Source organism: Typha latifolia, chromosome 7 (genome assembly GCF_019914945.1).
Source record: "Typha latifolia isolate L0001 chromosome 7, TyphaL0001v2, whole genome shotgun sequence".
In the NCBI taxonomy this organism is placed as follows: Eukaryota; Viridiplantae; Streptophyta; class Magnoliopsida; order Poales; family Typhaceae; genus Typha; species Typha latifolia.
Genome location: NC_133092.1, coordinates 3,500,155 through 3,526,657, shown reverse-complemented (window position 1 = coordinate 3,526,657; position 26,503 = coordinate 3,500,155). Strand labels below are relative to the sequence as shown.

General features: G+C 35.6%; 1 protein-coding gene across 4 annotated transcripts; it reads left to right on the top strand.

The window, feature by feature from the left end:
- The first annotated feature begins 844 nt into the window (after positions 1-844).
- Positions 845-26,503, top strand: LOC140792997 (sister chromatid cohesion protein PDS5 homolog B). Of its 4 annotated transcripts, none has more exons than XM_073144293.1 (32): positions 845-1,070; positions 2,166-2,363; positions 2,582-2,763; positions 6,539-6,659; positions 7,534-7,746; positions 7,867-8,083; positions 8,165-8,310; positions 8,396-8,553; positions 8,630-8,779; positions 8,849-8,897; positions 10,271-10,462; positions 11,889-12,068; positions 14,259-14,401; positions 15,299-15,425; positions 15,880-16,029; positions 16,151-16,225; positions 17,678-17,820; positions 19,968-20,085; positions 20,823-20,957; positions 21,053-21,261; positions 21,405-21,552; positions 21,636-21,776; positions 21,877-21,957; positions 22,089-22,559; positions 22,640-22,707; positions 22,792-22,843; positions 23,326-23,412; positions 23,493-23,521; positions 24,504-24,587; positions 24,669-24,790; positions 26,047-26,138; positions 26,210-26,503. In XM_073144293.1, exons 1-32 carry the CDS (start codon positions 978-980, stop codon positions 26,240-26,242), a joined length of 4,407 nt encoding a protein of 1,468 aa, XP_073000394.1. In that variant the 5' UTR covers positions 845-977; the 3' UTR covers positions 26,243-26,503. The 4 variants fall into 4 exon arrangements, with proteins under 4 accessions (XP_073000394.1, XP_073000395.1, XP_073000396.1 ...); XM_073144294.1 differs by having other exon boundaries at positions 863-1,070; positions 2,214-2,363; XM_073144295.1 differs by lacking the exons at positions 845-1,070; positions 2,166-2,363; positions 2,582-2,763 and adding an exon at positions 3,656-3,790.

Below are 26,503 nucleotides of genomic sequence, written 5' to 3'. Positions count from 1 at the left end.
GGTCTAATATTCCTAGTAGTATTGCATACTCTATGACCCAGAGATGCAACAGTGAGTAATGAAGACATTTTTTTCAAATTAAGAACTTCAGTAGCAATTCTGACGATTCCAATGCGTTCAACAAAAGGAATTTTCTGGTTTCTTGTGGTGTTTTACCTGTTATTTATACTGCTTGTAAGTGGTAATCCCTCTGTCCGATATCAATATCATGTCCTAAACTTTGGAAGAACTGTCACATATTAAGTTGATAGAAGTGGAAATGTAGAAGACTGAGAGATGTATTATTAATGAGAAAAATAAAGAAAAGCGAGAAAGGAATGATTTGCAAGATAATTGCACTTTACAATTACATTGGCAAATATAGATAAAGAAAAAAAAATGTAACTTATGAATAAGAACTTGTTTACATTTTATGTATCACGATTCACCTGTATATTAAAATAAGCAATGCCTGTTTTTACACAAGTAATGCACTTTTGTATACAAACAAAGTGCATTGTGTTTATATGCAGTGAGTTCTATAAAACATATAATTATAACAAGGAGAGGTCTGTGTTTGCTAATGTGATTAAGAAGTGGAATTAATTTCAAATCGTTAAGCGGTAGACGTTTTCACTCAGCAGTGTCACCGGTCCGGTCACCGGATCCAGTAAAATTTCGGCCCTCGTAAATGTCGCGCGTATCGTATGACGCTCAAGGGCGGGAGGAGAACCTCGACTAATTGCTCGACGACAGTGTCCGCTCTAACTCGTTAATGTTAAACAGCTCTACTTACGTGGCTCTTTCTCGCCCACCCTACTGTTCCACGGAGTCGTACTTAACTGGTTACAACGGCACATAGAACACACACATCAAGGCCAAGGGGAGTCACTGACTGCCTCATTGAACAGGAAGCCGTTCTCCCTGCGCCGGCGAAACCTCTTTGGGTCCGAGAACCTTCTCGACAACCATAGGGGCCTCCATCTCAATCCATCGCCATGGCCGATCGCCCCGAGCGAGTAGTAGAGGAGGTCGGGAAGCTCCTCGCCCAGTCCCGCCTCAACAAAGACGCTCTCGTGAAGCTTCTCAAGGTATTATTGATTAATCAAACCCGATCAACCATAACCATTTCTTGATCCGATGTGGTGTTCTTGATTTCTCTAGTTAATTAAAATGACCGGGGCGATCGGTTCTCTTTTTAGGCAATTTTTTCTATTTTCTTTGTGGTCTCTTGGTTTTTCGTGGATCTTGGATTAGAATAGCGAGTATTGATGTTAGTTAGATTGGGTGTCTGGGAATTTGAGGGGCGATGGAGCTGAGCTTAGTACATGCAGGTTAAGTTTGGAATGTAAGCATTCAAGATGTGATGCTGCAATATTGGATGAAACGTCTCTTGGTGCTGTGTTTTGGTTTTGAAGTGGAATAGCAGCATGTGTGGGCTTGTGATCAGAACTGGTAATGCAATTGATTCCAGAGGTGGTTTCCGATTGGAAGTGACCAGTCTCTTGGAGTTGCTTCTCTCAGAGAAGTGATGAGTAACTAAGGCTATTGATCTAAATTGTTCAGATTGCTGTATGCTTGAGCCTATTCACATTCGTGATTTGGGAAGATATGGTTTGCAGAGTTGGCCGTTTGTGGACAGATTACTGGCGGTTACTTCCTAAAGAGAGTAATAGATGGAAGAAAAATACACTGGTCTGAATTTTTAAAGGTTTGATAAACAATCCAGAATTAGGGTGATACCTAGGCTAAATCAACTCATCATATTCTTTTGCTACTTTCATGTCTTATTGATCACCACCATTTTTGTGGAATTTTATATGAATTGTAGCCCTTTTCTTCTTGTAATATTGAATGGTCCTTTATAACATCCTTTAAATTCTGCCTGTGATTAGGATCTCTATATGGCAAGATTATTGTTTCAAATATTGTAGCCACCACCTTCTTATATACTACACTCTTGCTCCCAGTAATACCCACCACCTTCTCATGCCTTTCTCTCTTGCCCCACTCAGGAGATCCTCGTCATAGAGGGCCTTGTAGAGGACCCGTAGCACTATTTCCACATTGCTGCTGCAAGAACTTGTGCTTTCATTGTTATTTCTTGATGTTTTTGAGAGATTTATGCAGCATCTTGACCCAAAGATACTACAACAAACTAACTTTCTTCTGATTCTTATTTCCAGCGAGCTGAAAGTGCTTTATGCGAATTGTGCCAATCTTCTTCTTTACAGATGACATTATGTCCTCTAAACAAGTCTCTGGTCCAACACAGCTTGCTCCACCATAAGGATAAAGATGTTAAACTATTAGTTGCTGTTTGTTTCAGTGAGATTATGAGGGTTCTTGCACCTAATCCTCCTTTCAGTGATGAAATATTTAAGGTAAACAAATTCTGCTGACAGTGATGCTGTGTCCTTTCCTATAATTATTTGTCTTTACATTCTCAACTCTGATTGCATTCTGCTGTTCAGTATTATGTGCAACATAAAAGTAACTTTCTAGGTGGAAAATAAAGTGAAAGTTTTCTCTTATAGCTCAACTTTAAAGTATGAACAAAATGTTCTTTTGTAATTTATACTCTTTTGCATCTAATTTGCAGGATATTTTTAGACTTATTATCAGTACCTTTGTGGAGCTTGCTGATACTGAGAGTCCATATCTTCCAAGGAGGATGAAAATATTGGAGAATGTTGCTGCTCTCAAATGCTCTGTAATTATGCTTGACATCGGTTGCGAAGATTTGGTCCTCGATATGTTTAGGGTCTTCTTTTCTGTTGCAAAGTAATACTTTGCATCACTTAACTCTATTTGCCTTCTCATTATACTATTTTAGACCAGTCAACCTTTGAGAAAGACAATATACTTTCTTTCAGTTATTATTTTCTATACCATACATCTCTTCTACTTAAAATTACCTTTAGTTGAAAATATGAAGTAATTACATTTTTCTTTGATTTATTTCTCATGTTGGCTTATTGAGGATTGATGAAAGCTCAGTCTCATATATATATATAGGTGGCTTGGTGCTATAAGGTTTGCAACACAGGCTTCATCCATTATGAAAGAAGTAAAATTGCCTATTCTGGAAAATTTCAACAACTGTCCATTTAGTGCTCAAAGAGGGACTTATACATTGATTCTCATGTGGTATAGAACTATAGATCGAAATTTGTCACTATCTTCATCATAATTCTTTCTAATCAAAAGAAGAGCATCATTACTGTGGGATTTTTTCTTTGTTGACTCTGGTGCAATAAGGAATATAAGGACACGGTGAGCTTGCTGTTTTTTTTCCTAGAAACATCAGATGCCATGTCATAGTCAATCTGATTGGTAGGTATTTTGTTTAGAATTTAGAAGCTTGAATTGAGGACTTAAGAAATAGCAATTGATTTTCAAGCTTTGGACGAGAAAAAAGGAATCTAGGAAAACATTGAAAAACAAAAACAATTTGGACAAATGTGCATCATAGTTGTAACTATATAATAAGTTATCCATGATTGTGACTCAATTTCAGGCTATTATCAAGGTGATTGTTATACTTCGCACTTGCTATAGTTGATGTTAATTTATAAACGACCATTATCGTGTTTTTCTTTCTTTCTTTTTCAATTCTTATCTAAAATATTACTTTGTCAAATGTATCCTTGAATTGTGCAAATACATAATGCAGATATAACTGAAATTTTTGCGGACTATCAAAGGGGTATTGTATCAGCCTTTTTGCATGGAAAAAACAAAATGGTTGGTTTTTCTTCATGCTGAGATCACAAGGAGATATTGATGTCATTCATAAGTAATTCATAGGGTATGGAAGCAGTTTGTTTATTTCATAAATAGTGAACACTTGGTACATGCTAACCTTTTCTTTTGTTGAAATCATTGCATGCATTGATAGTAGAGTGATGGCCTGGAGGTTGTATATTCCTTTTCTTGGAAGTGAATGACGAGGAATATTATCACGACTCAATCAAAATCATGACCGGCCATGTATCTCAATACGTTTGAAATACATGAAGCCTAAATTAATTATCTAAGTCCACAAAGATAACACTTAATATGAAAATCTAACTACAATAAATTTAATCCAAAAATAACTAATATCATTACTAATGTGTCTCCAACTAAACTAACAGATAATTTAAAACATAAAGACTAGTATAACTGAAAGATAATAAGGATAGAACCTAAGTAGAGGTGGGGTCCCGATGCATCTCGCTCAATCGACACGTTAACCCAAACTTGAAAAGTTGAAATATTAGAAGGGGAATCCCATGAGCCAATAACTATAGCTCATTGAGTGGAATCTATTCAAAAGCCAAATAAATTCAAAATTCATAACTTTAAATAAGTTCAAGTCTAGTGATATAAAATGACAATTTCATTAAACATGTTTATAACAACAGTAATAATAACAACACAGGTAAAAATAACATAAATAATAACTTATAGTATGCTTTGTATCAATATGCTAAAATTCTCTCAATATTAATAATACATATATCTCAATTGGGTCAATGCCTTGAGGATCCATATCTACTAGAAGTCTCCTCAAGGTGATGTTTGAGTCTTTTTCTTATAGCTGATCAGGTTAGGATTACCAAAAAATGTCACTATGTTGGTCACCAGGAGGTGTCACTATGTAATAAACTCACCATATCTCTTTCACTAACTGTTGAGAGATATTAAAGTCACCGTAGAAAGTCTTTTGATCTAACTTGAGATTTTTCCCTAACTCCGTCAGAGTCACGTAAGAAAGTCACTACAATGATCTAAAATATGATTTTTTCCTGGACTTTCAGGTAGACTTGAGTAATCATGAAAAGTCGCAAGCGATCTATACCAGGACCGTTCTCTAAATCATACCAAATGTCGATTATATTTTTCCACTAATTTTCTTGGTTATTAAAATTATTGTTTTGCACGAAGTGTAGCAATGCACTGAGTCATATATTTTGCACATAGAAATATATTAACTAAATTGCACACAAAAATATGATACTTTATTTGTACACAGAGAAATATGTAATCTGATTAAAAAAACACAAAATACAAGACGAATAAATATGTGAGTGAACTCACTCACATGAATCTACATAAAATTGACTAAAATATCTAGTCCACGCGTTTGGAAAAATCATCACCTTTAAACATATTTTAATTTAACCAATATTATGATTTCTAAAATTTAAAACTAATTAAATTGCTCGAATAGGCTAAATAAAGCCCACTTGGTCGGGTTGGGCCGCGGGCCAACCGCAGCCCACACATACTCAAAAATCGGTTAGGCCTAGGCTCAAAGCGAACTAAATGAGTAGGGCTGCTAGTTGCAGCCCAACTAACATTTAGTTAGTTGGGTTGGGTCATTCTTGGATTCGAAATCCAGACCCAAACCTGAAACCCAAATTGATCGAGTTTAGACAAATCCAATACGGGTTAAGATCAAAAGGTCCCAACCGAGCTCCTCTCCCGACGAAGAAGAGGAACGGGAGGAATGTTTCAGAGGCCACGCCAAAGACATCTACGCCACCTTGCGACCATGCTGACCACACAAGGTGGATAAGAAGCCGCCGTCGTCAACCGACGACCCTATTCCATGGCCGGCAGCCATGGAATCGGTTTCTACAACAAACTGAGCCATTAGAGCTCAAAAGAAGTGCACCTACGACACGAGGCTGACGATGTGAAGCTCTGGCACACGAGCATTAGCGACCTGAAGCCGCCGGCCTGCTTGATTCACCCACGATACTGTATCAACCAAAAAAGGTATTTCCATTTTGTTCTATTAAACTTTAAATAAATATGAAGGATGGGAGATGACTGATTGGTAAGTCGTAGAGTGGTCGCCGATCGCTTCGGGCGGTGTTCGGTGCTCCAATTCGATAGTGGGTGCTCCGACGGGAAAGAAAGAGAGAGAACGACGTAAAGGGAAAAGAATAGAGTTAGAGTTTTGATTTATAGGGTAGGTTTTAAATTTTTATTTAAGATCTGACTTGGATTCGGAGTGAATCCCTCGGCTACTCTCTCATCGCATATCGGCGAGGGGGAGGGGGTTGGGGGAACTGTACGTGCGCACTTTTTTTTGCAGGAGAGGAGGAGAGCACAAAACTGTCTCCTTCTTCCATCCTACCTCCAGTGAACCAAACACAAGATTACTATAATGGCAAGTGACCCTTGATAGAAGACCTTTTTAGGATCTTATTTCCTATACTTGTATCATTATCTGTATTGTGGATCATTTAATTGATAGGGTCTAGAATTATTGTACAAAATATGGCAATTTATTGATGCCTCAAGTCGATCAGAAAAATAGTGGATATACAGTAACCCTTCTGGCCTTTTGTTGACATTTTCTAAATCAATTGCTTGCAAAATATCTTCATTATGTAGTTTCTTTTTCTATCTTGAATTGTGCTTTCTCTAACTTTATACTCAAGTGGATGAATTTTCTTCCTCAATTTTGCTCTTCTGGTTTGCGTTTGTCTCTTATCTTTATCTTGTTCATAACACTATATCTTGTTTAGCTAGGTTACTGATGAAACATCTTTGGTTCTAGACTGGGGCATCAACAAAGTCTTTTTCAGGCTATGCTGTCGATTATGGCACATATTCTAGAGGAGAAAGTTACCCGGCCTCTTCTTGATGTGATTTTATTGAATCTTGTAAAAGAGGATAAGGTGCATTCTTTTGATGTTTCTTTTGTAATTTAGAGTACTTTCCTTTATGTGTTAATCAACATTTTTTTTGCTTTAAATAAGATATTCTTAATAGTTAATATTGTTTAGTAAAATGACTAAAATTGATTGATGATGATTAATGGTTATAAGAAAAATATGTCATATTATGATTGTTAAGAAAATGACTAAAATTGATTTGATGATAATTGATGAAAATAGAAAAAAATTGAAAAAAAGAGCTCCACATTGGCGCAAAGATCGAGACGGCTTGGCATGCGGCCATGCTGACTGGCACGACCATCTTTGCTAAAATATGACACAAGATCTTATGTAAGTTTTCTCAATGAAGTTGGTTATTTCAACTGGCATAACCAAACTGAAATATAGTAAAAAGTGGATATCCCCATTTGTAGGACAAATATCTATTTATGAAGAGATCAATTTTGGAATGTGGTTGATTGGTTTGCTGCATTTTCTTACAAAGCATGCCAGGCTCAAGCTCATTTCGAAGCAGTAAACCATGCTAGAGAAATAAATATTGGGGGTACTTTAAGAGCTAGCTCAACCTAAGATTATGAATAAATGAAGCCTAGGCTTGAATTAAGCATCTTGGCTTAAGATGATTTATATTATTGAAACTACTGTGTGAGGGCTTAATGAGTAATGGCTTTCAGTTCTCTTACCTAAGTTTATAGGGACATTTTTTCGTTGTTTCAATGGTCACTGATAATCAGTTTCTCGATAATAGAACAACAGACTTTCTTTTGATATTAGAAAGACAAAGTTGATAATTTTTATTTTTTATATTAAACTTGTTTGAAGCATTCAGGAAATTGTCTTGGTAAGCTAATTGTATCTAGCTGATTATCTGCAGGGGGCATCTTTCAAGCTTGCTGTTCTTATTATTCAAAATTGCGCTAGGAAGTTGGAGCCCTCAATTCGTGGTCTTTTGACATGTTGTATTTTAAACAGGGATGGGTCCAAAGATGAGCTTAAAAAGTCATACCATGAAATTATTTTGGAAATATTTCAGTGTTCTCCCCAGATTCTTTTTGCTGTCATCCCAAATATGACTCATGAACTACTAGTATGCCATTCTCTTATTAGTTTTTTACTTCCGTGTCATTTACTCTTTTGTTTGTCAGATCTCTGAAAACTTTATGATGTGTTATTCTTGCCTGATCCTAGTAAACTTCACTGCTGGCAGACTGATCAGGTGGATGTTCGTCTGAAGGCTGTTCATTTGATCGGGAAACTTCTTACCCTCTCTAAGCTTCATTTTGGTCAAGAGTACCGCTCAGTCTTTGTAGAGTTCCTGAAAAGGTTTTCGGACAAGTCTACTGAAGTAAGAATGGCTGCAATAGAATGTGCTAAAGCATGCTATACAGCCTTACCCTCTGGAAACGAAGCTCATGATATTCTTGGTAGGAACAACTTTATCAGCTGATTTTCTGCTCTCAATGGTTGAGTCTCTTTTTTTTTATGTTTATTTTGTAATCTGGCAGCTGCTCTTGAAGGAAGGCTATTAGATTTTGATGACAAAGTGAGAACTCAAGCTGTTATTGCAGTGTGTGATCTGGCAAAATCAAACTTAACATGTTTTCCATCTGAAGTTGTATTACATGCAGTAGAGAGGCTACGTGACAAGAAGGTGAAGAGCATATTAGAGAATTTATTTGATGTTTCCTTGAAGTAAATTCTTCTCTTTGATGACTCATCAAATTTATTTTTTTCAGGTCTCTGTGAGGAAGAATGTAATGCAAAATTTATTGGAGCTTTACCGGGATTACTGTGATCAGTGCGCCAAGGGAATTATAACAATAAATGACCACTACGAACAAATTCCATGTAAAATATTAATTCTTTGTTTTGACAAAGACTGTGAGGCATTTAGGTCAGACTATATTCTTCTGGACTTGTTAAGTAGGATCTATAGACACATTGCCCTGACCTTGAATGTATTGTCATAGGCCACAAAATATGGAGCTTGTGCTTGCAGAGGAGATCTTCCCATCATCACTTTCTTTGAAGGATAGAACGAGCCACTGGATAGCTTTCTTCTCATTTTTCAAGTTGCCTCATATTAAAGCTTTAAACTCTATCCTGTCTCAGAAAAGAAGGTACCAATCCTTATATGTCCTATTTTGACTTGACTGTGAAATCATTCTTTTGATGATTGATTCTTTCAGGTTACAGATAGAACTGCAGGAATATTTAACTCTGAGAGTGAAAGAAAAGGTACTTTGTTTTTTCATCTGTAGGCATTAGAAGAAATGGTAACGGTACATATGCCTAAAACTTATTAAGCTGGTTTAAAATGTCTTGTTGTTTCTTTTCATTCTTTTATTGGACGATTGTATGTAGTATCTGCACTGATATAATCAAAGTTAATCTATTTTGACACTTTCTGTGATTCATATATGTTTGATCCTGGAGAACAGTACTACTCATCAAAATTGAAGCCCTCAAACATGCTGACAGAAAAGCTCTTCCACCAGTTGAAGATTTTGACAAAGGCGTTTATTAATTAAGAAACTGCAATTGTGACTAGTACTTCTTAATGTTTAGTTTTTTATATATCATTTCACTATTGGTATGGCATTACCATTTTGATTAGCAGTAGAGTATTTGTTTGCCTCTAGTAAACATAATTAACTTCTTTTAATTGAATACTTGATACTATTTTTATTCCATGTTGCTGACTTGGGCTGTTAAAATAGCTTGTTGGCTTGCAAGGCTCGTGAGCTCAGATTTTTTTGGCTCGAAATAAAAATCCAGCAGAGCCAAACTAGACTTAGCATGCTCAAGTTCGCTCAAATTAGCTCGATATATATATTTTAATATAATATAATATATGTTTTCTGTTTCGTAATTTAGAATAATGTCCTGTAGTGTAATTGGTTATGCCATTCAACTCGAACCCTAGGTTTTACAATGTAAAAGAATTAATTTTTTTAAATTAGTTGGGTCACTTTTAGTCCCACATTGGGAAACTAAGAAATAAGAATAGTCTTTTTATCTACCTATCTCTTACAATTATTGTAGCTATGAAGTAAATATTAAAATTTTTTTTGTTGAAAAATCGAGCCAGCTCGAACCCAGCTGTGCCAGCTCAATACTTGGGCAAGCCAAGCTGGAGCCCACATTAGTTGGCTCGTCTCAAGCTCGAGCTGAGCTAGACATCTCCAATATCGAGCAGAGCCGAGCTAACATTAACTCGCTCAAGCTTGGCTAATTTACCCCTCTATTGCTGACTAATCTAGTTACATTATCTTTTTTCTCCTCGGTAGGATGTTAATACTTTAAAAACTGCTCGCAATATATGCTTCTATTACAAAGCATGATATTTTTTCCTTATCTTGCTTTGGGTAACATGTTTAAGCATTCACTGTGGTTTATTTTTTAAGTTTTTATGTCATTTGGTAAACATGTTGAAAATTAATGGTCCATATAACTATAAAATATGCTTGATTCTTCTAAGTTCTAACTTATAATTAATTACTTCCATATTTTGTGTTTACCTAATTCTTTCTAATGACCTTTTGGTTTAGTTTGGGAACTCCCTGCTTTTCTTTTCACTGGAACACTATTTACTTAAACGCATCCTGCAGGAGAATTCTTCAGAAGAAATGCGCAAGAAAATTTTGGCATCTTTCGTGAAGATGTCAGCTTCCTTTGTAGACTCTTCTAAAGCTGAGGAAAGCTTCCAAAACTTGCACCAGATGAAAGATAATAATATATTTAAAGCTTTGCAAGAATTAAACAAGGACAGCACTCCTTTTGCAACCGCCCAATCCGTCCGAGTAAACTCTCTTGCCTATTCTAGATCGAACATGGGTTTTTTACCTAATTGCCATGTGGAAAACTTCTAAAATATCACAAGTGCCACTATATTCTTTGAAGTATCGTAATTGCCACTAAAATCATTTGACCTTTTAGAATTGTCATTATGATTTGTTATTGAATGAATATTCATAACAGGTAGCTGATACAGTTAATGTATGTAACGGTCAAAATACACTTCTTTCTTGAAGTTTAGAGTGAAATATTTGTCACTGATATTTTTCTTGCATAAATAAGATTTCCTTTTTCTTGTGCTATGATATTGGTTAGCATAGATAATTGTCGAACCATTTTAAACAATCTATACAAGGGAAAGATTGTTTTTTTTTTCATAATCTAAGTTCAATTTTAATTGTGATTATTTGAATTTAACTGAAGGAATGACATTTTTGAAATAACCCAATTATTTTAGTGGCAATTGTGATATTGTAAAGAATGTAATGGCAGTTGTGATATTTGAAAAGTTTTTAGTGGGAATTATGTAAAAGTCCCTTTTTTCATTACATTTTTGATGCAATTATTACCTGTTATAAAATTTTCCCTTTAGATGTTTCTCTAATGAACCTCTTAAAGATGTTAATTTCAGTTCTGGAAGTTTTCTTCTTATTAAGTAAGCTTTTACTTTTCCCTCCACGAGTTTTGAGCAATCTTGGTTTAGAAATCACTGGATGCTCCTGTGTGATCATCCCAAGTGTTCCTACAAGTTTGACCATATACTGGATTACTGGGATCAACCTGCAGTAGATCTTCAGCTTATGTGGGCTTTGCTTCATCAAGAAGAAGTATAAAGTAACTGATAAATCAGTGCACTGTCCAATGACTCAAATTATTGCAATCATTGGAGGGTTGAACTATGTTTTGTTTTCCAGTTCTCATGCTAACATCATGCTTTCTTGAGTTTGAGGCACGGAGTAACGGAGCAGCTCAGAGGTATAAGGTTGACAGAAAAGTAGCTCAGGGAACTGCAGTAATCACAGAGCAGATTCAATTGTCTAACAAAATAATTAAATCTACATAAATTTATTATGTAGTTCAAATTGTAAGGAAAGAAAAGGGTGGATATGTATGGGGATTAGTTTATCCAGTGTAGGTGAACAAGTTTGTTGAATCAAGGCAATCCAGTGACTTTCATCATGAAAAGTAAAAAAACGGTTGCATTTTGGACTAGATAATTGGAGAAAAACTTATAAGGTAATCTTTGTCAAGATCTTTACAGTTGGAGAAAATGCATAAGATATGTTCTTGGTCGCTTATTTTTGTAATTTCACTTGAAAGTTGAAACTGCTGCTTGACGATTAAGTTGATGTTTGTTTTTTGCTCACTCAAGCTTCATACTTTTTATTGTTTTCATTCAATATTTCTAATTGTGTCTCGTCAAACTTTTAGGATTCGTTTCTCAAGAGGATTGGAAATAAACATCCAAATTACAATTTTTTCAGAGTACTGTCTTCAAAATGTTCTTATACAATATTTAGTGCAGAAATAGTTCATAATATTCTGGAGAATGTTACCTCCTGGAAGAATGGTGGAAATAAGTATATGCAGTCTTCCATCGATCTTCTACTTGTAAGTGTTACATACTTTACCCCCTTCTGTCCAAATGAATGACTTCTCTCATTCACTCTTTTGCTGTTAATATTTCATAAAATATTCACATGTATAGTTTCTTCCTCAACTGAAGGAAATTGTTGTAAGGATGCATTTTCTGATATCTTTTGCTCTTGTGGATATTCCATACTAATAGTTGGTTTGCCAACTGCATTTGGGCATATCAGAACCATTTAGTGATTGTGTAAATTGGCTCATAAGAAATAGTAGGAATTTTTAGTCGTACTATATGTCATGCTCGCCACCTAATGTTATTATGTTGCTAGCATTTTTTTTATCAAGTAAATCCTCTTCCTATCCAGCTCTTTCATTTGTTTGGGCAGACAAGTTCTTTGTGTTTTTTGACCTAAATGCATGGCTTTAGGCTTTTAGCATCTGTATGCTGATAAGTCATTGCTTCAATCTTTATCTTTAGACCATGTGCAAAAGAACCTTTTGTCAGCCTTCTTCACAGTTTACATTAGTTGAATGAAAGAGCGACCAAAATTAGATTTGAAATGCACAGAGCTCATGGATTCATCACTCATTCTTTACTTCTTTTAGACATTGATAGATGTCAGGCTATTTTTACTATCCCTATGAACTAAAAGGCAAAAGCTCTGTTGAATACCTTCTGGCCTTGCAATTGCTTCTACAAGTTCTGGTGGCATATCCTTGTCAGTCACTATTTTGCCTTGAGCTATCTCGCATTTTTCATCTTCCAAAGTGTACAGCTTTAATACAATGTTGTGCTTACCCTGAGTCTGGTTGCTCGTTCTTCCCACAAATAATTTTTGGCTATAGCTATTCTAGTGAATTCCTTCCACTTTCTTTTGATACTTTTCTTGCATTTCGCACAAGAATCACTGTGTTGTTGCCTGTTGAGTTATACATTGTACACATCACTCTTAGCATCTTACTGTGTTGATTATATATAAGCATGATAAGAGGTTCATGTAGAGTCATAAACCATCAGTATAACTAAGTTGAATCTGTGCAGGCTTATTTATTTTCTGCAAGTTAAACCTGATATTTTAGATATGGTTGAAATAGTGGGTTCAAAAGATATGGGTGAGAGTGAAGAAAGAATATTCTACACAAACAAAATATTATATAAAATGCTAATATGGGCGCCTAGGTCGCATCTACGCTATCCCAATTTGGTTATGTTTTGCATAGCTGGATACCACATGATAAGAAGCATGTAAACAATGAATGAGTTGTAAAAGAAAAAAAAGAAAACAGAAGATTTACGGTGAAAACCCTTAATTAAAGAAGAACCACAGGATCGATCATTAGATCCTGTGCCAATCAAAACCAGTTCACAAAACTTCATGCATTCTTTACCAAAATATTCACAAAATTCTGAAGAAAGTTTCTCACCAGAAACTCTCTGCCCATTGGAAGTTTTAATGTGCTTGTCTCATCCATGTGAGCATGTGGAATCCTCCATCTTGCAAAGTAGGATGAAGTCACAAAAATCATGAGATCTGCTCCTTCTGCATTCATACAAGCCTTTACGTGAACCTCTATGGATTTGTCACCTTCACGGGGCTCTATGCCTTGAGCCTCTAAGCCACCTTTAGCAAGCACGCACCATCTATTGTCCTCCAAGCCACCTTTCAACAGCCTTTGATGATCTATTTGTAATCTTAAAATGTTAAAATCCTCTCTCCTTTTTGGAGTAAAATTCATAGAAGGATGAAGATCTCTCTCTCTTCTAAATAAAATAGGATTCCTAGAGTGAGAACTGAGGATATCTCTCTTTCTCTCTCTCTCCTCTGCTTGGAATATAAATTTTAGTCGAGGATTTTCAACTTATTATACGATAGTATCACCTCCTCATGAGGTGGAACACTCCTGCATGTTCCACCTAATGGCACGTCATGGAGTATAAGGACAAGTAATGCAAATCTGATCAACAGAAGTTGTGCTGAATATCAGATTTGGCTTGTCTGAAATTGTTTTACAAGGAGATATTGTTGTGTGACAATGAATGATCCATTACATTAAAAAAAAAATTTCTTGTTCTTGGGCTTGATGAGATATTTCATATGTGGGCTCTTTTGTGAACTGCTTTTGTCTTCTCTCATTGTGTTCTACAATGTCATTGTAAATGGTTACTTTAGATTTTCATGTATTTATTTGAGTGTGCTGACTTCTCTTTAGGTAGTTTTGACCGTGTTCCCGTCATTGCTGGGTGGTTCAGAGGAGTACATGCTGAAGATATTCTCACAGGAGTCTATTTTGACAAATGAAAAGAGTCTCCAGATTTTAGCTAGAGCAGGTTCCTACATGTCTATAAATCTCAGGTAAAAGCTGTTAGATGGTTTGCTTTACCAAAATATTTCTGCTGACTGTTATTTGTGTTCTGTTTTTCTTATTTCCCATCATTTGGTGCTGAAGCTTGACAAATCTTCCTGAGAACTCTTGGAATAATAAAGACATTTCTTTTTATTCAAAAGTTAACTGAAGTATGGGGCACTGTTTTCTTTGTCTTTGCTGGGAAAGTCATAAGCTCAGTATCAAGGAATTCTCGGAGAATGATCAAACTTTTGGAAGTTGGAATTAAAACAATACGTGGCGATGCTTATTTCCGAGTACATCTTGATAAAAATGTATATCATACTAGTTCTACATGGCAGTTAGACCCTAGGAACATTAGATTTGAACATTGATAATAATTTAAGAAAATTGGATTGTAGAGATAAGTGAATTTACTTTTTCATGTTTGGGTGCAGTAAGCTAAATTTCGACAACTTCCTTCTCAAATGCATATCATTACTCTTTCCATCTTGATCAATATTTGCTCCTTTTAATTCCTGTTGATATGCATCTTACTTGTAAAAAATTTTTGTAGTTCAATTAACATTATCCTTACTATGCTTCCATCAATCGCTTGTTTGTCCTGATTCTCCTGAGAGATATTCATGGGAAGGAATTTGTAAAAGATATATACTTCTGCACTAATTTGATTATTCCAGTATGTCATTTTGTGCTTAAAAAATTAGTATTTCCAAATTCAAGTTACTTCCCTTATTTTGGGAAATCTGAATGTTTACATATGATGATCTTTCGTAGAACCTACTATGCAGGATCCTTACTGACTGTATTCTTTGCTACATTTAGTAAATCAGCTTTATACATAGTATAACAGACAGTGGCTTCAAGGTAACATCTAAATAATTCATACTCTTTCCATTTCTCAGTGATATTTACCCATTGTTGGAGCTAAAATGTCTTGAAGGAACACGTGTGGAATCAAAATATGCTGTTGCTGCAATTGCATCATTACTCCATTATTCCAATGATTGCATCTTTTCCATTTTATGTCAGGTAACTAATTATTAGGCACTTGATGTGGGAAATGTTGTTGGTCTACTTGCACAAATTCTATTCTTAAATACTTAATTTTTTTTTTATGAGTTTTGACTGCAATTACAGTCTAATTATTTCCGTTTTGTATAGCCTTGGCTCTCCTCTCATACTTAATTTCATAGTTTGAAATTTCGGTTTCAGTTTTGGCTACTTTTGGTTTTGACCCCCCGAAGGAAATGGAAAGTTTGTTCCGAAACAGATCGGGTTTTACCCTATAATGAACTGAAACCAGGGTCAAAATCAGCAATCTTTCTGGTTTGGGCCTTGAACAAAGGGTTTCAGTCTTAGTTTTCAATAAATTTGGCCAATACTCTTCGTTTTTCCTTTTTTAAAATTCTACCATGCAAACAAACATTATTTGTTCACTTAACTATGCAGATCTTCCTATGTCAAATATACTGTTTTCCTGCAGAAAATTGTGAACGCTTTGCATGATGGTCACAATATTCCAGCTCTGTTACAGTCTTTAGCCTGTATATTGCAATACTCTCCTTCAAACTATGAGTCATATGGCCAACAAATTATAGATTTCGTTGTCCAGAAGATTTTTCGCTCTGTGGAGGTAAGCCCTATATTATGACTATTGTGTTCTTCCCTAAAAAGAAAAAAAGAACATGTTTCTGATTCATCAAAAATAAAGTTCTAAGAAAGGTGAAGTAAGAATTTTAAACATATCTGTGCAGGTTCTCCCAAGACAACAACAAATGTTCTCCAGTGGAAGTAAGGAGTCTGTATGCAGCTCCTCTTGCAAAATGATGGTGAGACTATTAATCAAGAGCAAGTCGTTTTAATACATTGAAGATTGAGAGTAGTTTGCTAGGACTTACTGGTATTTTAGTGTTACTTTTCTCACCTGTTTACCCTTTTCCATTTCTAGGGTTACCCTCACCCTTTTTTTCACATATAATTGTCATTCCACTTTGACATTTTTCATTGGCTTTGTCTTAGAACTTAAATATTAAATCACTATCCTCTGGTTACTTTGAATCTTTAGATAATATAAGTTTGCCCATTGTGACTGGCCTATGTGTCCAGCTGGTTGTGATGCTTGACATGTTCACTGAATTACTGAAACACTACCAGAATCAAGTGAGTTATTCTGCCTAGTGGAGGAAAATTACCCTTTGCAATTGTATGAGTGTAGCAAGTGTAAGAGAGGCATAGAAATGAAGAAACGCAGAAATAATTAGATTGTAATTGCGATTGTAATTGATGGGATTTTTATTATTTTAATAGATTATAACTAATCACTTTTACGCAATTCTTTTATTAAAACAATGGAAAATCCCACCAATCGCATACCCCTTCTTGATTTATACTTAGAAACACTCTCTTCCTCACACTCCCTTCTCTCTCACTTTCTTTTCCTGTCTCTCCCTCTCCTGTCACCACTGTTCTCCTCCTCTGTCACCCACTACCTTCTCCCCCTCCTCCCATCTCCTCCTCCACCCACCACCTCTACCTCCTCTCTCTCCTATTCCCACCTCCCCTTCTCCCCGTCCAGGTTCCTTTCATTGCATTTCTTAGTTCCTACATTTAAAATTCCTATAAATAATTTTACCAATTTATCCAAGCAGGTCCTTGGTTAGAACTAGTGAAAGGACAAATTTGGTCTTTTTCATGGAGGTAATTGCTAAAAATATGATTGTGTGGCATCATTGATTTACTTGTAGTGGCACCTGTCATGTAGGATGACAATCAAATGTTGTCATGTGTCACAACAGAACCCTTTTCAGAGCCTCGTTTGTGTAGACGGATTGGCATGGATGGGTCGGTAACTCACTATGTGCCTGCCGTCCCAATTTTTATGGCAATCTATGAATGAAAAGGAATCATGCAGCTATTCCATATATATTGGGCATAATATCCTGTTTTCGTTCTGCTACTGTTTTATTGCAATTAGGTTGTTTCCATATTTTATCTTGTGTTGCGAATTTGCAATATAAAAAGAAACAACTGATCCTCACCCACCACAAGGTACAACAAGAGGCTTTTAGTTATCAATCTGTAATACCATTCCCTTAAGTTCAGTTTTGCTTTACTGTCACTAAGTTGCTTTTAGGTGCAACGGGAGGCTTTTCTTGCATATTATATATAGATGTATCAATTTCTTTGGATTTCCTTCTTTTTTATTATCTATTTCATGTTTTCTTCATTGGGCTTTACCTTGTAGTTTAAAAGTTCCTTTAACATTATATAATTTATTATAGGTTTATGGGCTAAAGGCAATTGTCAAAAGTTTTTTACCACGAGTAACAACTCCCGCTCACATTCGCAATCAGATTAAGGATTTCTTTGACTTTCTTTGTGACATACTTCTTGAAGAAGGTCTCTTCCGGGATATCATTATGAGGTGCGTCAAAGTTCTGTTTATCTCATGTATGGCTTGACAATCTGTCTCTATTTTTTCCTACTGTTAGGTTCAATATTTATCATCTCAGTATTTTTCTTGTTGTCATAAAAATGGACCATTATGTCTCTGGCTATTGAACAAATTTGACTCATGCTATGATCAGAACCGGAATTTCTAAAGTGGATCATTAAATATTTTCTGTGCTGACACAAGGGATTGGAAACAACTGCCACATTCTCCAGTCAAGTACAGAATTTCAGATGATATTACTTAGTATGGACTGCTTGTGTGAACATTCCAGTTTTAAGTAATTTGCTCGAGTAGTCTTTGGACGATCTTAGTGATATCTCTGTAGCTTATAAATTTATTATGCAAAATTTTGGTATTATTTGGAAATCTATTTCCATGTTACCTCATTTGTGGTCATGATATTGTATGAAGAAATGCTTGCCTTGCAATTATAAATCAAATTTGCATTCTTAACAAGGTTATAACTTATAAATATGGTAAGATGCCATCTGAAGGTCAGGTGGTCGGTGAGCTGCCCCATCTGTATGTAAGGCGTCTCCTAGTGTTAAGCGGGTCAGATGCGCACTAGGCTTAGCTTGCATTAGGACTCTAGTCAGTGCACCTGAAACCTGCCATGCATTCACGTAAAACTGAGTTGGGTCGTGCACCTTTTACAAATACACATGCTAATGCAAAATGCAGACAAAACACAGAAAACTGAAGACTTCCTGATACACACCAACATCTATATGCTGATGGTTATAAAATTATAAATGGGGTATAATGTAATTAACCTAGTTTAAGACTTAACTACAAAGGTCATAAAGATCTAAACTGTTGGACACTTGGATGTTCCAACAATGTCTATAAGTGAAACATACATTTAGCTACCTATTTTTCTCTGATAGATGTTGCGATAGAGCATTTATCCTAGGATCACAACATTCATAAAGAAAATACATCTCCAAAACCTGTGGTTATTCATGAGACTTTTAGCTCCTTTTGATCACGTATAATATTTTGGATGTTTATCTTATTTTCTTGCCTCTTGGACCTAAAGATGCAAACTTTTTAAAGTACACTAGCACAGTGTGGACCATCTTAATTTTAAAGATCACTTAATAACTAGGTTAGTTCTTCAAAACTTGTGATCATTTGTACTAAATAAGCCTGTTAAAAATGGTAGATCACAATTTCACATCCAATGGTTGAAATTCTGGTTTATCACTACACTTTAATCTTGGAGTTATATGTAGAGATTCAGTTTGCCTCCTTAGGATGATAAGTTACAAAATGTTCATTTTTTACATGTTAAGTCGTTTAAGGAGATGCCCAAAGAGAACACATGGTGCACTAATAGGGTGTTTGATTCAGGTGGTGTAGAGGAAAGTTGAAGACTAAGATTTACATTATAGAAACAACTTAAGAAGTATGATGATCCTCAGGTTCATCGAAGGCCTTTCCCAGAATAAAGATTAGCATTCATGTAACCAACGTAATTATCTGGCACATTAGACTTTCTGTTTCAGAGTACTCTACTCTTTGGTGGCTACTCCAAAACAATCTGCTGATACAACAAGTAAAGATGGATTACCTTATAATGTTATCCAAGTAGTATCTCATTTGTTTTACAGGGAAAATATGTGCTTCTGAGTCTCTGACACAATTTAATGTCAGTATAAAGGGATTAGGGTGTTTATACCGCTTACAGAATAACAACAGCTGAGTAAAGTAGAAAAAAGAAAACAGGTGCCAATGTCCCTAAACTTGCACAATATCTTTGCTGCTACGTTGCTTGCATGATTTTTTCCCTGCAAATGAGCCTTACATTATTTTTCAAGTTTGTTGTACAGTAGATACAATTTAATGTTAAATTTTGGACAACCCACAGTTCTTATAGTGATTGCAGTCTCCTACTCTGTAGGTTTCAATGATATCATATCATGCCTTTGTAGATACTAATTCCATGCCAAAAGTGGATAATCTTCGAGTTCTCCCAACTGCTGAAAGTTATTGACTTGATTATGTTTGATTCAGGATGAAAATCAATAATTTGCACCCTTTCTTTTTGCCATTTATAACAAAAACTCAATGATTATTTCTATTAACTCATATTGTGGACAATTTGCTTTGTGCAGTGAATGTGACAAGGCTCACCTCAGAACAGTTGCCGGAAAATCTATTCTTCGGCTTGCCACAAGATGGGATTCACATATATCACCTAAGCTTTTTCATTTAACAATTTACAGGGCAAGGGTACTGACAATTCTGCAAACTCCATATTCAACCAAGAATAACTGATTCTTTTGGTACAATAGTTTCCATTTGATAAAAATGTGTAAACCACACTTGGAACTGTTGCATTTCACATCATGTTAGGTGCCATTCCTTCTTCCCTTTGTTAGAAATGGTTAGTTACTTAGAATTGTAATTTTAACGTAATATGATATCTGTTTCTTTTGGCACCCATTATTCGTAGTTGTATATCTATGAATAAGTTTAGCTCAATCATTATTTCCCAGCATCAGTCACCCAACCATCTCCTAAGTTATAGTTTGTGGCATAGAGGAAGAAGTAAAATGGAGGAAATCTTGTCTGCTAAGTTTTGTCACCTGGCCCTGGTTGACATACAGCCAGTTAAAGAGGAAGTTAATTCTGCCAATCAAAATTTTATCTTATATCATCAATAAGTCTACTTGGCTTATTCTATTAAAAATTGTTTCATTTGAATTAGTCTATGTCAGCAATATTCCAGACATTTCTTGGAAAGTAATGCAAGCTTGTCTGGTACCCAATTCTTGGAAAGGGAGTGGTGACCATAATAATTAGTTAAGGTAAGTTGGCAAGGGGAACATCATTTCCTTCTTTTGAGAGATTTGTGGATGGCAGTGAATAGGTTACACCTAAGATGGTTCATACTTTAATTCTTTTTTATGCTCGTGCATACTGCATATTATAACTTTTTGATGGTTCTGCCTTGGTCTGGATTCCAGGATTCTTCATCTATTGTTCGAAAATCATTTATTTGCAAAATACATAATCTCTTGAAGGACCAAGCCATCCCAAATAGATATGCTTGTGCTTTTGCAATGACTTCATCAGACTTCCTTGGAGATGTTCGAGCTGATGTATGTTTCTTGTTTCTTACAAGTGGAAGTATGTTCATTTGGTTGGTTTTCTCATTCAGTGCTGCTTCATTGTTGTCTTCTGCTAACTGTTCCAGTCTATGAGGTACCTCACTGAATTTCTTAAGGAGCACAGCAGGAAATTCTTGGTCCATCAGGTTACTCAGGATACATCCGGACAAGATAAAGACAAAATGACTTACCACCCAGCATATATCGTGGTGTTTTTGATCCATATCCTTGCTCATGCCCGGGAATTCCCTTCTGAAAATTGTCAAGATATAGTTGTTTATGCTGAGTTTTGCAGGTATTATCCTTATTATCATTTGAATAATCTGCCATGTGAGCTTTGGTTGTACCATTTTAAGAGGGGCATGAATGCCTTCCTTCCATAAAGTTTTTGTTCTGTTATTGCTCATTTTTCCCCTTCATTTGTGTCTATTTTGGCAGACCACTCATTGTCATCTTGCAAGCATTAGCTAATCTGGATAATTTCAATAGCAATGAGAATGATGTCAGAAATAACAGATCATTTCTGCTTGGCATCTTCCGTGCTGTTCAGAAGGCTGAGGATGCTGTTAATGCTGAGATGACTCCTGTATCTCTTCCAACTTTAAGAGAAATACTTTTTTCTTTGCTTGTAACTTGATTGACTAAAATCATGATTTCTTCCTGGTGCAGAAATTGCATATTCTATCAAAAATTGGTTTTCTCACTGTAAAAGCACTCAATAGGCATTATGACATGTCATCAGATGCTCCTCGTCTGGTTTTGTTGCCATCGTCATTCTACAAAGCTTTCCGAGATGCAAGAAGTGGAGAAGTAAGAAGTTTAAAGTCCATATTCTGCTGTTTAAATTCCTTCAGACATCTGAATAATCATTTTATGTTCTAAGTCCTCTTGTACAAAAATCATTATGCAGGAATCTCATCCCAATGAAAGTTTTATTGATGAGAACTTTGTGAGGAGAATCATCAAAGCTAATGAGTCTTATATTGCACGGGTAGCTTTTTAGTAGCCTTAACAAGTTACAAGTTCCTAATTTTATTCTTTTATTTGTCCACTTGGTGATTAACTTGCTTGTCCCATAAGATGAAAGCTTCCTTGTTTTAGCTAAACTATGTCTAATATCAGGAGGATATCACATGCTTGGATAGTACAAAGAGGACCTCTAATGACTTGCCTCTGGAAAGGCAAGTTGATCCATTACTAGGTAAAAAATTTGGAGAGAAAGATACTATGTGCAATAATGGAAAGAGACGTCAAAAGTTAGGCCTTCAGAAGGTTCCCTCTGAAGAAAAGCACAAGAAATTGCCATCAGCTACTCCAGATTCAGAAGAGTTGCTTTACCTGAATTCTGTACATGAGGGCACACAGTCAACACATGAAAATTCTATTTATAACCTGGAAAAGGAGCAGCTATCATCCTGTGCTTCAGCAAGTCCGAAGCTGTCATCTCCAGAATCTTGGGTTTTGGTAAAGGAAGCTGATTTTAGAGACTGCATCTCTCTGGTGGAAAACAAGAATGATCTTATCAAGAGTAGTACTTCCACTGGTCCAGTTCAACCTTCAAAACCTGGCAGACAATGTGACACAGATTGTGTGGTATACTTTTCTGTCTGTGAAACTAGACTGAATCATTGGCTTGCTCAATATTAAACTATTGATATAATTTTTCATGTAAGGAGTTGGGGCAATCAGGTGAAGCACTTGTTGGCCACCGTGTCAGATTGTGGTCTCCAATCGATATGTGGTAAGGTTCCATTTAGAGAACAAAAAAGCCTAAGTTGGAATTATTGGATTACCTCTTAACATATTGCTCTCATGGCTTATGCAGTTATAGTTCTGGTACTGTCGATTCATATGATTCTCAAAATAGCATGCACAAGGTAGTATCTTGGATTGATTTATATTTGCATATTTTCAGTTTGTTTTGCACATTCTTATTGTTACTTTCTAGAAAAGTTGGTACAGATTGGTCATATCCTAATGTTTCCATCTCAAGCCTGTTTTTGCTCTCTTCTTTCCTGCATCATCCTCTCTAGATGCATTTTTCCCCTTTCTATTGAGTTATTTCATCTACAAAGTGATATCTAGATGTATTGATTTTATTTCTCTTTCATCATGTACTGTGGTATTTGGAGTGGATGGGGGTGTAATTACCATTTTAGTGGAACCTGAAATATATTGGGATATCTAATTGTTTCGGTCGAAGCTAGATGATTTTATGATTCAATGGGACGATGACTAGTAGTTGTAGGGATTAGGAAACTTCTATATGATTGAAAACTACTTAATGCTAGTTTTTCTGTTTATGTTTATGACGCAAATGCATGATTTATTCTGTTTTATGGTATTTTATGGTTATCAGATTGCGTATGATAATGGAGAATTGGAACTTCTACGATTAGAAGATGAGAAGTGGGAAGTGATTGATGATACACTATTGCTAGATAAGGTATGAATTTTTCTGTCTTAATAGTTTGGAAGTTTGAAAAGTTGTAGTTAGCTTAATATGACATCATTGATATAATGCAGGAAAAGTCCAACTTTCAACCTGGAGATCGGTGAGCCACATTGAACTTGAAAATTTCTCCTTGAATGACTGCCTTCTATCTTGGTTCTTGTTTTCTCAACATGAATTCTGTCTGATGCAGTTAATACTTGATGATTTATAAATAATCAGGTCACTATTGTCACTCCATTTTTTTTTTCCAAGTGAAATAGAGTGGATGTTATCATTTCAGATAATGTATTGTGTGAAATCTCTATTTGCTAGATATGGAAACCCAGGCATATAAAAATGTTAAATCTCATTGAAGCATAACATATGGAAACAAACAACCTCTCATTTTCCCTTCACCAGATGGCATTCTAGGTGCTGTTTGGAATTAGAATACCCTTTGTGTAGTCACACAAGAATTGAAGTAAATTCGGTGCAATTTATTGGTTCTTTGGCATCAGGTTGAAACCAATTGTTAAAATTTAGTCAATCTTCCCATAGTATTGATTAGGTAATGGTTCGTTGCTATTTTTTATTTCCTCTATCTGCTTATACACTTCTCCTTGATCACAGTCTAGCATCTGCTGTAGAAATGGAAACTATTAACGGTGCGCTATATTTTCATCAGGCAACACTTAAACATCTGAAACAAGTTCAATATTATCTTTTGGAGTTGGTTTGGAGTTATGGATGCCTTGTTTGTACTCTCAGTTATCTATATGTATTTGTTTTCTAAGTTTTATCTGTTTTTGATTTACTGTCTGTGTCCCCGATTGCTTGCACTTGCAGCTATGTCATTTGAATTACATATGCCCTTGATGGTAATAATTTCCGTTTTTTGCTTACATTTATCGCCATTTTATTTGAAATATGTATGTTCCTGATGGTATTATTTTTTTAGCTTGTCCTGTTTGTTTTACTATTTATTAGATAAATTTCCATTTGCTTAGGACATTCTTCAGAAACTTTCTATTGCGTGTAATAGTTAGTCGTGTTTGCTAATGACAATGGTTTGATTTTGTGATATCTGTAATATTTTTCTTCAGGAAAAATCACAGGAAAACATTATCTGGTTGTTCCATGCCTGAACTGTTGCTACATAAGAAGTCTTCTACACCATGGTGGGAAAAGTTCTGTTCCATGTCACTTGTCATTTTCCACTGCAACTTTGGATATGAGTTCGACCATAACGTTCAATAAACTGTTTGTAGGTCAGTCTCTACTAGTAGTAGTCTTCATGAAGTGATTGATGATAGTGAACATAGTGGTATTGAGAAAAGATCATCAATTCTGTCCGAAAGAAAGAATAAGAACAGAAAATTGTCATCTACAGGTAATTTCCATATCTGTGACAAAGCATTTCTTTTGGGAGTCGCCTTCAATAGCTCCAAACTTCATGTTGGGTTGGTCATGTTGTGCACATCTCTAACTTGCTCCATTATTTGGAACATTCAATAGCGACTATAAACATAATCCAACAGATGGTACCAGGAAAGCCATGGAAATTGTTATCACAGAACTTGGTAAGGTAATCATCAAGGAAGGTTCATACGTATCAAGTGGTCACTTAAGATAGTGTCTTTTGTAACATTTGGACTTGTATGTAGACCTTTAGGAGGCAGGGATCAGGGAGAAATGAGAGGAAGACCCAGATGTATATAAAAAAAAAACAGTGTGGAAACATGATGTCCTTTTATTGATGTTTTACCAAGATGGAACTAGACATGAAAAGAATGAATGCAGCTTAACCACAATCAGTTGGTAGCTGCGAGAAGTTAGCCTTTCGTTGTAGTATTAGACGCAGCCATTCAGGAAATGTCTCTAATTCTACTGACAATAGCCTCCTGTTCAATAGACAGCACCAGGTGGTTGTGGAACATATTTAAAGAAGCCAAATTTCCTAGCTATGATGTGCTTCTTGTCCACCAGGAACAATGAAGATCTCCTCTTGCTTCTAAGCTGGGGAGTCTATCATGATCTGGAATTCTAGTTTTTCCAATTCTGCTGTTTGGGAATATTTAGTTGTTGTGAGACTTCAATTGATTTCAGGATTTGGATGGATTTTAGTATGACAAAATTGGATGATTTGAGATTGGATTTAAGCAGAATTTATTTCCCACTTGACTTTTATAAAATATCAAAACTAACCCTTATTTTGTTACATTCTTATCGATGGACAGTGGTAAATAGGGAAATGCAACATGCCAACATAATGAAATGATTTCCTACTTCCTTCCAAACATCAAGATCAGGAGGATTTCATTTCAGTTTTTATTTCAAAATATAATCAACTGAATTCTATTCAAAATGAAATCCATATGGAATTAGTTCCAAGCATAGTGTCTGGGAGGAGGTTACTGTTGGTTGGACGAGGTTGTTTAAGGTTATGTCAGTAATAAAGAACTGACGGTAGCTGGGGGGAGATATTATTTTAATTATGAAAGCACACCTGTTAATTCTAGTTGTTTTTTTCCTAATCAGTTAGCTGGGTGATTTATGACCTTAAAGTTGTCTCCCTTGGTTTTAGGAGATCTTTTATTCTGGTTACATTTTCAGTTGATAACTTAACAATAACTACTGATCTTCTAGGGAAAGGGTTTGTTAAGGGTAAGAGATCATTGCCATCAGTTACTGCACAGCAATGCTCTGTTTCAAATGAGGCCAAGGAAACAACAGGCAATGTATGCTTGATGCAACTTGATGTGCTATTGTTTCCAATATTTATCTGGTTATGATGTTTATGTTGTCTCAGGTTCGGAGGAGTATGCGTATAAGAAGGACATAGACATCTGATACGATAGCAAGATGGTTGTATCAATCTCTCAACAACCATTTATATCCTTCTCATATAAATGTAATATAGGAGAATTTTTTTCTTTCTTGAGAGAAACTAGGGTGTTTGTCTAGGTGAATACGACAGTGGAAGGTATGTTATGCATAGGCTGATGGTATCAGTTGCTTCCAGTGGCTCGGTATGATTTTTCTTTTTCGTGTAAATATTATAAAGAGCACAATGCAAGAAAAGATAGGTTACATTTGAACCCAA

What these genes read in the sequence shown, in the direction of transcription:
- LOC140792997 (XM_073144293.1), top strand. Translation starts at nt 978, where the DNA reads ATGGCCGATCGCCCCGAGCGAGTAGTAGAGGAGGTCGGGAAGCTCCTC. An exon ending in AGATTTTTCGCTCTGTGGAG is followed by an intron (nt 16,030 to 16,150) that starts GTAAGCCCTATA and finishes ATATCTGTGCAG; the next exon opens with GTTCTCCCAAGACAACAACA. An exon ending in TTAATGCTGAGATGACTCCT is followed by an intron (nt 21,553 to 21,635) that starts GTATCTCTTCCA and finishes TTCCTGGTGCAG; the next exon opens with AAATTGCATATTCTATCAAA.